The following is a 15,371-nucleotide window of genomic DNA, read 5'->3' as shown; positions in this document are numbered from 1 at the left end:
GCCCAAGTCACAGCCCGTTAGAGAACCCCACGTGCCCTGCTCCGACCAGCTCCATTCTGCCGTTAGTCACCCCCTACCGACAACCAGTGGCCAACCTCTATAGCTCTGTCATCCGTCAATTGCGTCAGCCTCAAAAAGGACCCTTCAAGATTCACATAAGATGGAGCCCGAAAAACCATCCCAATTGAAAAATCGATCAAGATGGATCGCTGCCATGGTCTCCCCATCGCAGTACACCACCTCCCTTCATCTCTTTGCCACAACAGACTCAAAACAGCCACACCCGTCCGACGAGAAGCAAACCCAGCCGGAGGAAGTCGCACGGCAATAGAGCGCATAGCTACTCCTTGTGACCGCCCTTGGGAAAGCCTCCATCATTCGTGCCTCTTCCAACGACATCAGGATATGGCCACTACCCAGCCACGCTCACTTCCCAACTTCCCGTCCGATGACAACGTCGATTGACGCGCTATCGGATGGAGTATGCAACCCAAGTTTCGAAACTCTAGATGTATAGGCTCCGAGAAACCCGGTTCTAATTGAATCCACTATTCTCTCTATTTTGTTTTCTATCCGAAATGTCCAAAGAAAAACAGCACTAATAGTTATGTGGTATACATTGCTATGTATGCGTCCATAAAAATGTAATACAATGTAATCAAATCGAGGAAATTACATGGAAATTTGACCAACCATGCTGTTTCTTTTTGAAACAGAATTAAATGATAAATTCTAATATTTGGATATGAAACTAAAACGCTATAGTAGTACTAATTTATTTCGGGGTAGACGGGTAGTTGCTCGTCCAAAAATATCCGGTGGCTTTCCTATGGTATTTATTAGGTAGTATCGTAGTGTAAGCAAATTTGCCGACCACCCAAACTTTGCCTACTCATGCCTATCTTCTTAAATCCACGACATGTGTCTTCTTATTTAACTATGGTTAAGTGATTATAATTTATAACAATAAAATTATCTTCTCTTTATGTTCAAGTAAAAATTACAATAAATTATAATTTAGTGTTATAAATTTATATTAATAACTATGATTAAAACATTATTAAATAAGAGGAATAAGAAGACACATGGCGTAAATTTATGAGGGTGGATAAAATTTAGGTGGTCGGTAAATTTGCTTCCGTACCGTAATAATAATAATCATTAATCCAGAAGGTGTATCTAGTCCCTAAAAGGACCATGTACTGAGTTGAAGAATAATTAGCATATCCGTTTGGTAATAGGACTCCTCCTTTCCCTAGGGAAGACCTGAACTCCGGATCACTCTATAAATTAGGGGCATCAATGACTCGATTCATTCATAGTGTTCCGATCAGCTATTATTAGTATTCCATATAAGGCGCAAAGAAACTGATCGACTCAACATGGATAACTACTCAGAGGATTGGTGCTTCGTCTGCAAAGATGGTGGTGTTCTTATGCTTTGCGACCATGAAGGCTGTTCCAAAGTTTATCATCCCAAATGTGTTGGAAGGAAGAATTCCTTCCTCAAAAGCAAGAGGCTCTGGACTTGTTCCAAGCATTCCTGTTATGTTTGCCGAAACAACGGATCGACCACCTCCGCAGCAATTAGTTTCTCATGCCTATGTTGTCCGTACTCATTGTGTGACCCTTGCTACACAGAAAGTACTAGTTCTAGTGCTAGTGCTGCAGAGTTTTCACTGATAAGAGGGAAGGATAACTCGGGCCTTTGCAATGATTGTTTAGAGGTTGTTAGGCTTGCGGAAGCAAACTCGGAGCATGGACCAGATGGACAGGAACTAGACTTCAAAAACCAGGACTCATTCGAATGCCGACTCAAAGAGTATTGGGAAATCATTAAGGAAAAGGAGGGCTTGAGTTTAGATGATGTCTTTTTCCCCAGCAGTGGAAAAAGGAAAAGTCTAGACGAATTTATAGGCAGGTCAAAACCTCTCCTTAAGTTCCTTGAGTGTATGAAACCTGATGTTAAGAAACTGCGAACATCTACTTCTGGAGATCATGGGCCGAGAGAGATGAAAGCGGATAGCGTTGAGTGTTGGAAATTTCAGAGTTCAGACACACGTTGCTGATCTCTGCTCTCAAGTTTTTCAACCTTTTAAGTCCATCTTGACTATTTTTTTGTAACAAGTTTTTTTTTTTTTCACAATATGTGAAGATACTACTATAATTCGTTATTTGAGATGAAATTATAGAACATCTAATATGAATCCGAAAACTTAACTCGGTGCATATATTTTCTCGTTATAACTTTACATATCTTCTTTGCCAACCAGTTAAGCTAACCATAGCAACTGCGTCCAATGCGTCAAGTTAAATGGCACTATGGCAGTCTTCACCTCTTGCATATTGTAGCTAATAATTCGTAATATATGGCCAAGTTTCTCCTGTTCAGGAGCTCCTGAATTCTTTCTCCCTCTTCCGTTAAAATAAAAGATTTCCTCCTTTTGCTTTCTTTGGCTCACTCTCTATGCCCATTATCTGCGAGTTTTATGTCATGAACCTGGGAGAAGGCGTAAGAGAGAAGTGACTGAAAAGGAAGAGATCAGAGATGCACATATCTATGTTCATATTACAATTCTGAGAGCCACTAGGGAATTGTCGAATTGATATTACTCTGCCAATTGAAACAGCAGTATATATAATCTAATACATGTAAACATTGATGTGACTCGGAAGCAGTATTCAAACAACCTGAATTATACAAGTCCATTGACAGTATTACATTGTTATCAAACTCGGGAAATTACCCAGATAGTAGCTGTTTACAAATCAACAAGCGCTATTGCGAAAAAATAAAAAATAAAATCTTACAATTTACAAGTCACCACAACTCTATAGGCGGGGAAGAAACCTGGCACAGCTAGCTATGTCCCTTTTAACTAGCACAACTAAAACTATAGACCCTGAATACTGCCAGCAGATCCTCCCCAAAAAATGAGATTCTACAGGAAGAAATAGTGCGGCTACCTCAATCAGTACGATCAGTAGACCGCTTGACTCCATGATTAAATGCTTGGGAAAGCAAATCACCAAGAAAGCAATATTGACCAAATCAAACAAATCTTCATACAAATGGTCCAATGTGCTATCAGACTCCATTTTCTTTGGAAGAAGAAAGATTAGGCATAGGTGTCGAAGGAGTAAATCCATTGGACTTAATAGATGTAGAAGAATCTGATGCCGTAATCCTTATTGGTTCAGCGATTTTAGTACCAGGCTCTTCGGGAATCACCTCCTGTTGTAGTATTTCCATGTGTCGTTTTGATGGCACATCGCCTTTGCAGTACCTGCGCCACATGTTCCTGTATGCTGACTCCAGCCCAAGGGTAAACTTTGGTCCATCACAAACGGGCGACCTGGACATAAGGTCTCGGAGACTCATCCTTAAGTTTGAAAGTGATGTTATGTCAGAGGCCAACTGGACAGCCAACTGAACATATTCTTCCTCATTTTTAGCAATGAGGTTTCCCAATCCTGTATTTGCAGTAAGACCAGGTGGATAAGAAGACGATTTAATATGATACATTAGAGTCGAGACAGATACATTAAAATCCACCAAGGACATTAGTGCCAGATAAAGAGTTAATTAACGAAAAAATGATCCATTATTGTAATCAAGTAACTCTTCAAGCCCTTTTCCAAACTCTTGGAAAGTCTATCACAGATTTTTATGGGGTTATGACACGTATCCTCTCTTAATCATGTTTAAATATCACCTTTTGTGTGGTTAAATTATGTATTTAACGGCATACATGAAGGCTAAAGTAAACCAAATATTTGTATTTGGTCAAACCATGCATGGCATGCCAGATTCACATCATCAAACACATAGACAGAAGATAACTTACCCACTGTGCTAAGAATACTAACACCAACATTGTGCGCATGTACTGAACCAGCCATAGTAACACACGGAACGCCCATATATAAAGATTCACACGTCGTGGTTGTTCCAGCATAAGGAAAAGTATCCAAACTATACCAAAAAACAAAAGAAACAGAGATTAGAACTTGGATCCTTCAGACCTGATTTAACAAAGAACTAGAAAATGAAGTCCTTTTTTAAACAAGACCAGCATAATTGAATAAAGAAGACTTTATTGCATGCACATTATAAGTTCGCATGCGATCCTCTAATTTCTACCTAAGTTTAAAATAAAAACTTATTTCATATAATCACTGATAAACAAAGTGATATTTAAACGTGCTTCCCTACTTCTGCAACCAAGGATAGATAGATACAACAACCACGGAACAAAGACAAAATGAAAGTAATATCCAATAATGCACCTTTGACAATGCAATGTCGCAAAAATCGCAATAGAGATCTGGACACTGTTTCTTCTAGACTCTAATTCAAAAACTGAATGCAAGAGGAAGGAATTATGCTTTAGCTTAGGATCCAACTATGAATAACTATGATATCTGCTTTCCTTGATATATAATAGCCTATAAGTAACCCTTCAGAGAAAGCTGTAAAACAATACATCTCTGTCTACATATATACTGAGTTACAACTACACCACTTCAAGCAATAAGGTATTTAGTATTTACTATCATTATACAGTACCCTATAATTTTTCAGAACAAGCTGTTCCAATCGGCATTTAAAATCATCAAGTTACAGCCATAGCCGAGTTCTTATATGAAGAAATAACTCAATTCTCCTCATCATCAAAAAAATATTACTGAATATGAAATGTATACTAATTTATGAAAAAAACCTCAACAATATACCTAATGTCCATGAGAGAATACGCTTGCATATGATCATAATTGAGTAAGATTAGAGGCAGAAGATCAACACGTAGTGGTTCCAACCCCAGCTGCTCCAATGTTGAAAGAAATCTCTCTCTCACACTATCGCAACTGAAGGGCTTACATTTTACTACAAGGCGAGAATTTGGAATTGCTGACAGGATTCTTGCCCAAACTTGCAGAACTTTTGGTGTGATCTGATAAGAGACAAGAAGATATAAACGTGAGTATAAGCATTATATGACTAAACTGGATGTTTAAGCTTGAAGGCATATATTTGATTACAGGAAAACAGTAGCCGAAATCCAAAATCAATACCTTTGCAAGATTATTGAAGCTCCCAAATGTAATAAAGCCATTTGAGAGAGCTGGAGTAGGGGAAACAGGCCCTGCCTCAGGGGAAGGTGTATAACAAAGGAAGCATTCTGGTAATCTAACTAGCTCCTCAACATGCCTACATTGTATATACAAGTATTAAAGTTTTAAAACAGATAATCTTACAGATATGTATCATTATAGCAGAAAATTCAGGCTTAAATGCTACATAAGGAAAACAAAATTAAAGTAAAAAACAGTAAGGATAATAGTAGTAGACATACTTCTGCTCTGAATCAGGACAATCTGCCTGTGAATCTGTGATTCTATAATCAATCGCTGGCAGACCAGTGGTGTTTGGGTAGCCAATCCAAGTAACCTGTGGCATTAACAGGTCAGCAACCTTAAGAACAAAATCATGTACTTGTTAAAAACGCAACAATTGATGAATAATGAGTGATGCACATGGCAACCAAAAAAATTGATACAAGGGCACATCGGATTTTAAACTCAACACAAGTTTCAAACCCTTGAGAATAATTGATTTATGATGTTTTAAATTGCACAACATAAATATATAGATGAATCTGGGGAGATGCAGCTGCAAGTTCAGGACAAACATCCCCAAACAATACATGATATCCACACTTTCTCGGTCCAACACAAAATCGAAATTTGAAGTATATGATAGCATATCTTTCCTTATGGATATAAAGTTTGACATATGTTTTACAAATTTTCTACAAGATGCACATCCCAAAAGAGAATTAAGAAAAAAGAGAGTAAGATTGGAACCCCCTTCCGCATACCTGAACAGGTGCAGGCCGGCATGCCATTGTGCCCAACTTATTGTTAGCAGTATGGCCAGTCAGTTCTACCAAGATATCAACCTTATCTTCCCTAACAATGCTTGCAACCTTTTTTTCATCAATCCCATACACATCTCTCCAGATCCCACCCTTTTTCAAAACTCTGTCCCTAAACCTGATGGTCTTGGCATCTGCCTGTAACATTGTAAAAAAACTCAATACTAGAAGAATAGATTCCCATAGCATTTGCTACACAAGCCATAAGAATTTCAAAAAACAACATTGAAATAAACCATAAGGCGTTGGTTGCTCTTTCCAATTAACACAGGTGACAAAAAATTTTAAAAAGAGAAAAGACCTGATCAACATGTTGCATACATAATGTTTTTTTTGTTTTGAAGCTCGACTGTCAAATTAAATTTTAAAGCCGTATATTTAAGGGAAATTTTTTATCTCTCTTCTCCTCTCTTTGTCCCCCTATATGACTTCTATTTGTACTCAACTTAACAAGCACTTGGAAAACCAAGAGTAACTTTCGGAAATATTGAACTTAAAGGATAGATGGAATAATAGACAATTAGAAATGAGAGAAATCACTACCTTCACAACTGCAGAATAAACAATCACTTTGTACTTTGCATATTCATGGTGGGCAAGGGGAGCTTCTATGAAATATGATACAGAGTGAGTAAAATAATCGGGAGATACATATCCAATCACCAAGGGTCGTTCCGGATCTTTTATGTTGTCCCATGACATGTGCTGTGAGAATAGCCTCATAAAGCGTCTACCCCAGTCCCTGCATATATTCAACTGCATCAGTAAAGCTTAAATTCCTCCTTTTTCCAGAGCAAAATGCTAATAGAAAACGAGAACATAGAAATAGGTTAAAGCAATAGAAAACCTACCACTGTCATTGTAAATGATAGTCTTATATTTATGATTACATTAGAATAAACCTTAGTGAAATAAAACTTAGGTTATTTTTTTATCTTATCATATGAGTCACAGTATCCTTATACCACATCATTATAATATTCACTCAATGACGAGAAGGAAGAGACCATGCAAAACTAAGAGAAATCAGTTAAAACCTGTGGGCAACAAAAAGTTTATCATCATGTCCTTCATGAATGTAGTTCATTGCAAGCAATCGGTTCTGCAAGAAAATGTTCAAATGAAATCAGAAACAGAACTTTCGAAAGTGTTCAAACGACACAAGTGACATGTTTGCAACAAGCATAAACATAGATACAGATTTAAATTCACAAATCTCACTAAAATAGAGAAATTGAGAGACAGTGGCACTAGTGGGAATTCAAGAGCATAAATACCTGGCCTGCATTCCGGGAATCAGGATCTATTCTAAGGCATTGCTCATATGCATCAATAGCCATAGTAATATTGCCAGCATCTCTGTGGAGAACTCCTGTAATACAAAAAATAGTAATAAATAAATAATTATATAAAAGCACAAAAGAGCTAGATTTACAAAAACAAATTAAAAAATAAAATAAAAGAATATTGAAGGGTTCCCACCATAACAAAAAAGTGTCACAATTCAGAAAATTGATGATAAAAGTAAAAATTTGATGTTCCATAACTTCCATTACATTTTGGATACATCATTCTCAAATCTGTATAAAATCCTGCACAGAATCTTTTCCAGTTTCCCTAATATGGTCAGTAGGAAGGAATAATGTCAGTACAGGAGTCCAAAAGGTGTTTGGCATTTACTCCACACATCAGAATTCATATCTTTATGCACTCTACATTTTAAGGGATCCAACATTTTGTGCTCTCTGGAAGATAGCAATTTGCTTCAGACAACTTGAATTTCTAATAAAGATGCCCACGATTCCCATCCATCCCCTTTCAACCAAAAGTTTCAAAGAATACAATGATTGTTACAAAAAAAATATATGGAAAGGAGATAAAGACAGGACATTAAAGACTGATAGAAATCCGGAAAACAGTTTTGGAATGAGTCCTTCAACAGCATTAGGCCTAAGTATAAAATTTAGCAGGTGCAGCCCTCTAAATATTGTATGTGGCTTGAGAAGGATCAAATCTCATCCCCTCATAGTTGAATGTGATTCTATTAGGATAACAAGATACATGCCAACAAAATGTAAATGGCAAAAATCCAATAAAAGAAAAAACCCCAATGAGAGAGAGAGAGAGAGAGAGAGAGAGAGAGAGAGAGAGAGAGAGAGACCTAAGTTGTTATATGCTTCTGCATATGTGGGATTTGCGATTATAGCTTTCTCAATCATACTTGCAGCAGCATCCATCTTACCCTGCCAAATAACAGAGAAGGAAGTTGGTAAGTAACAGAAATATGAACATTCAAGTTCTGACACACCTGGAAGGGCTTCGAAGGAAACCTGAACGGTGTAGACAACTCCAAGATTGTTCAACGACTGTGAGAAGTTTTGTTTGATTGACAGCGCCAACTGTAAAATTGGTAATAAATAGAGAATAAGAAAAAAGGAGATAGTGATGCTGAAGCCTGTGTCCTAGAGAGGAAACACAATTAATTTCCAGTACAAGTGCCAAACATTGCCTGATAACACTCTACTGCTTTATCAAGGTTGTCTCTGTCTTTGTATATTACTCCCAGATTATTACACGCCTCTGCGCAATGGGGATTGAAGTGGAAAGCAAGCTCATAGAACACAATTGCCTGGACAAACAAAATTTGATTGCAAACATCATATTATATTGACTCGACCAATCAAGAGAACATCCAGTTGAGAGGTTTCCATTGCAACAATTAATAAACTTACCATGTCAAATTTAAGCATTTCACCATAAGCAACCCCAAGATTGTACATAGCATCGGCATAATGCCAGTTATAAAACAAAGCCTTCTTGTAATATGCTATGCCTTGATCGATATCTCCTTCCAATTTAACCTATATGCACGTTACTGAACCAAGATCAGGTATAAATAGATTGAATATTTTCTGAAACTGAGTAAGAAGGAAAAGGAAGATGGTTAACATATGTTCCATAACACCAAATAAAAATGACAATTTGCCATTGCACCTACACTACTACAACAGTCCTCACGCACAAGTTTGTTGTGGCATTGACACAATAAATGAAATTAGCCACTTCTTAACCAATCTAGTAATTAGAGAAAAATTCAAATATTACAATCATGATAATAAAGTTAAATGATCAAAATTAATATAAAAAGTTTATAACAAAAGCAAAATAGACTTTGAACACATAAGGGTTAACACAGGCAAATCTTTTGTCCAGAAGAAGCAACATAAGTACTTAGAAACAATCAAGATACCAATGGCAGCAGAAACAAAAGAAATCACCTTTGTTCCTAAATCTGTCAAGGCTATTGCCATATTATTCTTTGCAATCTCGAAGTTTGGCGAAACAGCAAGACACCTGAGACAGCATTACAACTAATCCATTATCCGTTAACAAGATCTATCCAACAACAAATTTTCAATTACCGTATGCAAGCACCAACTAAGAACAAAAAATTATGCAAACAGCATTACAGCAGAGTACCTCTCGTAACAAGCAATAGAAGACTCCAAGTCACCACGATTTTTGTAAATAACACCCATGTTGCAATATGCTTCAGCATACATGGGCCTCTCCAATGCAGCCTTCTCATAGCAAGTAAGTGCAGTGTCAAATTGCATCATTTCAGAGTAGACAACACCAAGGTTATAGTAAGCAGGCTGCGTTGATAGAGTGAGGTACAATATAAATATGTAAACAAATAAAAGAAAAGCCAAAACGTCAGAAACTTGGAAGGATAAAAATATATGAGTTACAGCATAGTGTGGATCTGTCTTCAAAGCTTCGTAATACTTCTGCAATCCATCTTGAGTGTTACCAGCAAGCTTTAAGCTAGTTCCAAGATCCGTTAATACAATGGCTAGGCATTCGCCAGCAGGTTTGTACGAAGGGTCTGCATTCAGAGCCTTCTGATATGACTGTTCCAAGCAAAATTTAAAGTCAAGTGGTATATATTCTAACTTTAAACATAGTTACCATACAACACAACCCACTTATAGATAACATACATATGATCGAACATCAAAACCCCTAGCTGCGTGTCACAATCCACTCATAGATAACATTTGACCATGAAGTCAGTCAGTGACTAGTAATTCATGTAAAAGGGGATAGAATACAAGGTAATAACAGCAAAGCGAAACTGTGCTGTACACCTGCCTTGGAACTTCACATATTAAAGAAAAAATCTTTTGCACAATGTAAGTAATAGGAGCATACCTCAGCAGCCTCCCTTAGGCGACCCTCATCTTTGTACAAGATACCACAATGTGTGAGGGCGCATGCATTCTCTGGGTCAAACTTAATGGCTTCCATAAAACTGTCAAAAGCAGGCCTTCCCATATTCTTCATTTGTAGGCATATTCCTTTTCCAATATGAGCTTCAACATTTCCGGCATCTTTCTCCAACACAGTCTCATACAGACTAAGAGCATCAGAAAACTTGTTCCTTGAACGAAGAATGTTGGCATAAGAAATTGTCTCTTTCACTTCAAAATTCTTACTTTCCGGAGTTGCACCAGCAGGAGAGCCACTGGTACTTGGAGAAGGCTGTGAACCATTCAAGAACCCATTTTCAACAACTGGGTCCCCAACTTTCCCATTACAAACATCTTTATCCGTCCAAGCCATTTAGATTTTGATAAAACCCTCCCTATCTCATGGACCCAAATTCAACCTATAAAACATTCAACACAAGGATTCAAACTTTAACCACAAATTTGAAACCTGACCCTCAAAAAGTATAACTAAAACAGAAAACTTAACTTATATAAACCTTAGAGACCCCAGAATACCGAAATCTCTGCACAATGCTGGTCCCCAATCTTTGTAAAGTAAAAGAAATACAAGACCCAACATAAAGATTCAATCTTTAGACACAAATCGGAAACCTGTCCCCCTGAAAATATATTAAAGCTAATTTTCTGATCTTTAAAAAGCTGGACTTCAATTCAGCCTCAAGACTCAATTTTCACTAAGCTAAATGAGCGTGTAACACCATTACTTTCTTAACAAAACCACCCGACACTAACTACAATCCACTAAAACCAATCATTACGCAATCCCAGAAACTCTAGGCTCAAAATCTCCGTATCTCATGGACCCAAATTCAACATATAAAAACATTCAACATAAAGATTCAAACTTTAACCAGTAAAGCCTAACCCTCTAAGAACATTAACATTTAACAAGAAAACACTGTAATAGTTCATCTCATATAAACCTGATAAACCCCCAGAATATTAATCGAAAAACCTGTACAATGCTAGTTTCATACTTCTGTAAAACATAAAAATTCAACCTTTAACCACAAATTGGAAACTAGACACCCAAAAAGTTTAAAAAGCTAATGCCCTGTCTCAGATTAAACTTATAAACCCCCCAAATAGTCAAAAATCTTGATAATGCTGGACTTCAACAAGGCCTGAGGACTCATTCAACTAAGCCTAACAAAAGTACCAAACCACCCCACACTAATTACAATCCCAAACTCGATCACTTGGCAGTCTCCCAGAAACAAACCCTAAAATGCAAAACCCACAAGCTGATCGGTCCAGGAATTCATAAATTAACGATCTTTATAACAACAATTAGACCCCAATTAAGCTTAAAAACAAGAAGAGAGACTCGGAAAGTGGCACTGCAAAAGTCCCCAAAAAATTCGGAAAATTTTCAAAGAAGAACAAGAAAAACGTACACTAGGGAGATTTCAATGAGGCTCCTTTGTCACCGGAAGAAGTCGGGTCCGGGCGCTTGGTGTTTCGGAGGCCCAGAGTCCGAGTCGGAGTATTGAAGGGGTTAAGGAGTTGGGGGAAAAACCGCGCAAAATGGGGGAGAGTGAATACGGCGTGGGAATTACGGAGAGGGTCGTTGTCGGTAGCCTAAGGACCACGTCCTGCAGTGAAGACCTGGAAGGGTATACTTGGTACTTGATCACACACTTATAACTTGAGGGGAGCAATGTTCTGTTGGCCTTTTGTAGGATTTGGTAATACGGCATTTTGAAAGTCATGATGTTTGAACGTTAAGAGTGGGGCGAGGAATGGAAGGAGTAAAGGGAAATGGGTGTCATATCTACTTTTTTATAGGTTAATATGAATTATATTTCAATAGACAACACACTCTCTCGGATATAAGGTCTGTATGATCAATAAGAATGAAAACTTTCGTATGAAATTTGAAAGAATCAGTATTCGACTTTCTTAACTACAAAAAATCAATAAAATTGATACAACAAAAGAGAGCTAAACTAAGGACTTTGCATTAGGGCCGGTCCTGAGTCTTTTAGTGCCCCGACGATAATTATTTTTAGGCCCCTTACAAGATATAGATAACTTCGAGTAAGTTTTGCAAAAGAAATGAGGACATTAAAGTTTTCAAGAGTGTAACAAGGTTAAAACAAAACGTATTTTATACCACATGTGGACGTATTGAGTACTAACATAGCTACCTCAACAAAATTCTTTCAATACATGTATTAATCGTTTACAAGTTCCTACAACAAAGTGAACTTCTACTGAAAAACTAAGCCAAATTATATGAGTATTAATCTTTTGAATGTGAGAAAACTCATGTAATAACCCAAATTTTCAATACAATTTCTTTAAATTTATCAGAAATTAAGGGAATAGTAATTTGATTAAATTCACATTTTACGCCTTTTATTTTGTCGTTGTTCGAAGTAGAAATTGGTTTCAAGAGCCAAATGTGTGTTATTTGATTAAGTTCATTTGACCCAAGAGTCGACTTTTAATCCGACACTCTTTTCAGGAAACTTCCTTCACGAAAGTCGTAGAATTCGTCAATACGAATTCGTAGACGCGCAGCACGCTTTAATCGGATGTCATATGTGGAAGTTGTTAGTAACGGAAGTTTGGTTTCCGATTTTGGAAATAGTATAAAAGGAATGAGAGGATATTAGAAATCAGAAAATCAGTTTTTTTTTTCCAAAAAATCAGCTCGGTTACTGTTCACCCGACCCAAAAATCTTCTCCGGCCGATTTCTCCACCATCCGACGTCGCCTCGTGTTGTGCCACCTATCAAACTGACGGTCTCGACGATCTCCATCTTTTGGGCTACGCCTTGCACTCCGGCGACAACCACACACGGTGCAGCAACTGCCGGAAGTTTCTGCTGTGTCGGCGCCGCCTCCTCCGGCCACCATAGCTCGAGATTCTTGGGGGGTTTTGCTTGTCTCAGTTCCAGCAACATTCCCACAAAAGGAATCGAGCCAAATCGAAGTGTAAGTACCCGAATCAAGAATTTCAATTTCTAGGGTCTGTGAATATTGCCGAATTTATGTTCTTCGTTGTTTGGACTGTTTATGCTCGGATTTAGACCTTGGTGTCAACTAGAAAGTTGATGGAAATGTTGTTTAGATTGTGGTGGTGAAATTTGGTGATGATTGGTGGCGGTCGGTGAATAGTGACGCCGCATGAATATTACTGTGAATAGTGTTCTACAACAGTAAATGTGAACAGTGTTTTGGTAAAACAGTAACAGCGAAACAGTGTCATGCCAAACAGTAATTGTGAACAGTGCTTTGATAAAACGGTAACTTTGAACAGTGTTTTAGTAAAAACATGAGCAATGTTCTATGAACAATGTTTTATGAACAACATTTAGTTGAAATCGTCACCTGGTATTTTAAGTATCATTTTCTAAGCATTTATCATGCTATTAGGTGACTGACGAAACGAGTGAAGAAATTACTTTCAGTGTCGTGGAAGTTGCACGCAGGAAAGAAGGTGAGTAAAATCTCACATATTTACGAATCTACCCTTGTGGAGATTCAAGATGTTGCAAGAGTTTTTAATATTGAATTACGACATGTATACGATATAGTGGATTACATATATATTGTATAAATGGTAATAAGTACATATATATATATAGTTTGTTATATTATATACTGTTATGAATTCATTGGAATTGGTCATTTCGATGACGAGAATTAAATATTGAGCATGTGATTTAGTTTGTACAATATGAGGTGTGATTATTGTACGTGGTTTTAATATGGTGTTTGTTAAAACGTTTTGTCTTCGGACGTGTTTATGAAATATGACATGTATATGATATAGAGGATTATATATATATATTATATAAATGTTAAATAGGTACATATATATATAGTTTATTATATAATATATTGTTATGATTTTATCGTGATGATGTCATTTTGATGACGAGATTGTACATCGAGCATGTGATTTTGATTTGTACAATATGATGTGTGATTATTGTACGTGATTTTAACATGGAGATTGTTAAAATGTTGATTTGTCTTCGGACTTGATTTTTGTACAATATGATGTGAGATTATTGTACGTGATTTTAACATGGAGATTGTTAAAATGTTGATTTGTCTTCAGACTTGATTTTTGTACAATATGATGTAAGATTATTGTACGTGATTTTAACATGGAGATTGTTAAAATGTTGATTTGTCTTCGGACTTGGTTTTGTACAATATGATGTGAGATTATTGTACGTGTTTGGCAAGTCAGAACCTAGTATTTGGCCGGGCGAAAGTTACGATACAGTTAGAGCTCTAGTCTGTCTGCCGGAGTACTGCATGTGAGGTAACAGGTGGTTATCGGCTCATGAGTACTCATATTTTTGGATGTTGGGTAGCAGGTGGTTGCCCAATATCGGCGGTGTACTACGTGAGGGGTAACAGATGTGTACCAACATTCATTAGTACCCGTATTATAAATGCATTTGGGTAACCAGAATGGTTGCCCAATTTCTCATGAGCACTTTCGTTTTCATATTTTGGACAACCAGATTGGTCGTCCATCGACTCATGAGTGCATTTATATTTGATGTTTTTGTGGATTTTCGTATATATTGATATGCGAGTTTTATTGTTGTTTTTACTCATACGAGCTATAAAGCTTACCGGGTTTGTGTTTACAATCTTGGTGCACCAATTCGATGGTGTAGTGGATACTCCGCAGGTGTGGATTAGCGGGAATTGACAGACCGCTCAGAGGACTTGAAGATATTTAGTTTCAGCTTGTGTGAGGATTTTGTGCGACTTTCTTGTGAGGATTATACATTTCCATTTGTTATAATGTCGAATTATAATTTGGTTTGTAATAATCGGTTTGACTGAGTTGTATTTTAAACTCAGAGATGATCCGATGTGGCATTTTAAATGATTTCGATTCATTGAGATTGTTTTGGTATTTCACGACTTTGGGAGTTTTGAGTTTTTATACTCAAAATTTCGGGGTCGTTACAACTCATTAAGAAAATATAAACCATGAAAGTAAAAGACATAAACTTTGTCTAATGAGGGCTACAACCATGATGTATGTCTAAACCCGTCTAGAGGTCGCCTAGAGACCGTCGAGCTCCACTTAGAGGCTGACTAGACCCCAGAACTCTTAGAAAACCCTGATTAGGCATTCCTCTCCAAGGTCTCCCAC

General features: G+C 37.2%; 1 protein-coding gene across 1 annotated transcript; it reads right to left on the bottom strand.

Annotated features, from left to right (window-relative positions):
* Positions 1–2,659: 2,659 nt before the first annotated feature.
* LOC126801178 (probable UDP-N-acetylglucosamine--peptide N-acetylglucosaminyltransferase SPINDLY) lies at positions 2,660–11,796 on the bottom strand. The gene is made up of 18 exons (XM_050528647.1): positions 11,632–11,796; positions 10,155–10,611; positions 9,692–9,853; positions 9,420–9,595; positions 9,218–9,293; positions 8,672–8,800; positions 8,449–8,568; positions 8,270–8,338; positions 8,101–8,182; positions 7,217–7,311; positions 6,977–7,041; positions 6,483–6,681; positions 5,883–6,077; positions 5,358–5,452; positions 5,077–5,212; positions 4,738–4,955; positions 3,849–3,976; positions 2,660–3,474 (listed from the first exon to the last, which is right to left on the bottom strand). The coding sequence occupies exons 2-18, from the start codon at positions 10,563–10,565 to the stop codon at positions 3,089–3,091; spliced, it is 2,742 nt and encodes a 913-aa protein (XP_050384604.1). The 5' UTR covers positions 10,566–10,611; positions 11,632–11,796; the 3' UTR covers positions 2,660–3,088.
* Positions 11,797–15,371: the final 3,575 nt, after the last annotated feature.

The sequence above is a fragment of the Argentina anserina genome, chromosome 6 (assembly GCF_933775445.1).
Source record: "Argentina anserina chromosome 6, drPotAnse1.1, whole genome shotgun sequence".
Taxonomy (NCBI): Eukaryota; Viridiplantae; Streptophyta; class Magnoliopsida; order Rosales; family Rosaceae; genus Argentina; species Argentina anserina.
Note: the sequence above shows the minus strand (reverse complement) of the source record. Positions and strands in the feature narration are given on the sequence as shown.

What these genes read in the sequence shown, in the direction of transcription:
- LOC126801178 (XM_050528647.1), bottom strand. Translation starts at nt 10,565, where the DNA reads ATGGCTTGGACGGATAAAGATGTTTGTAATGGGAAAGTTGGGGACCCA. An exon ending in ATTCCCGGAATGCAGGCCAG is followed by an intron (nt 7,042 to 7,216) that starts GTATTTATGCTC and finishes ATTTTCTTGCAG; the next exon opens with AACCGATTGCTTGCAATGAA. An exon ending in TAGTATTCTTAGCACAGTGG is followed by an intron (nt 3,475 to 3,848) that starts GTAAGTTATCTT and finishes CTGCAAATACAG; the next exon opens with GATTGGGAAACCTCATTGCT.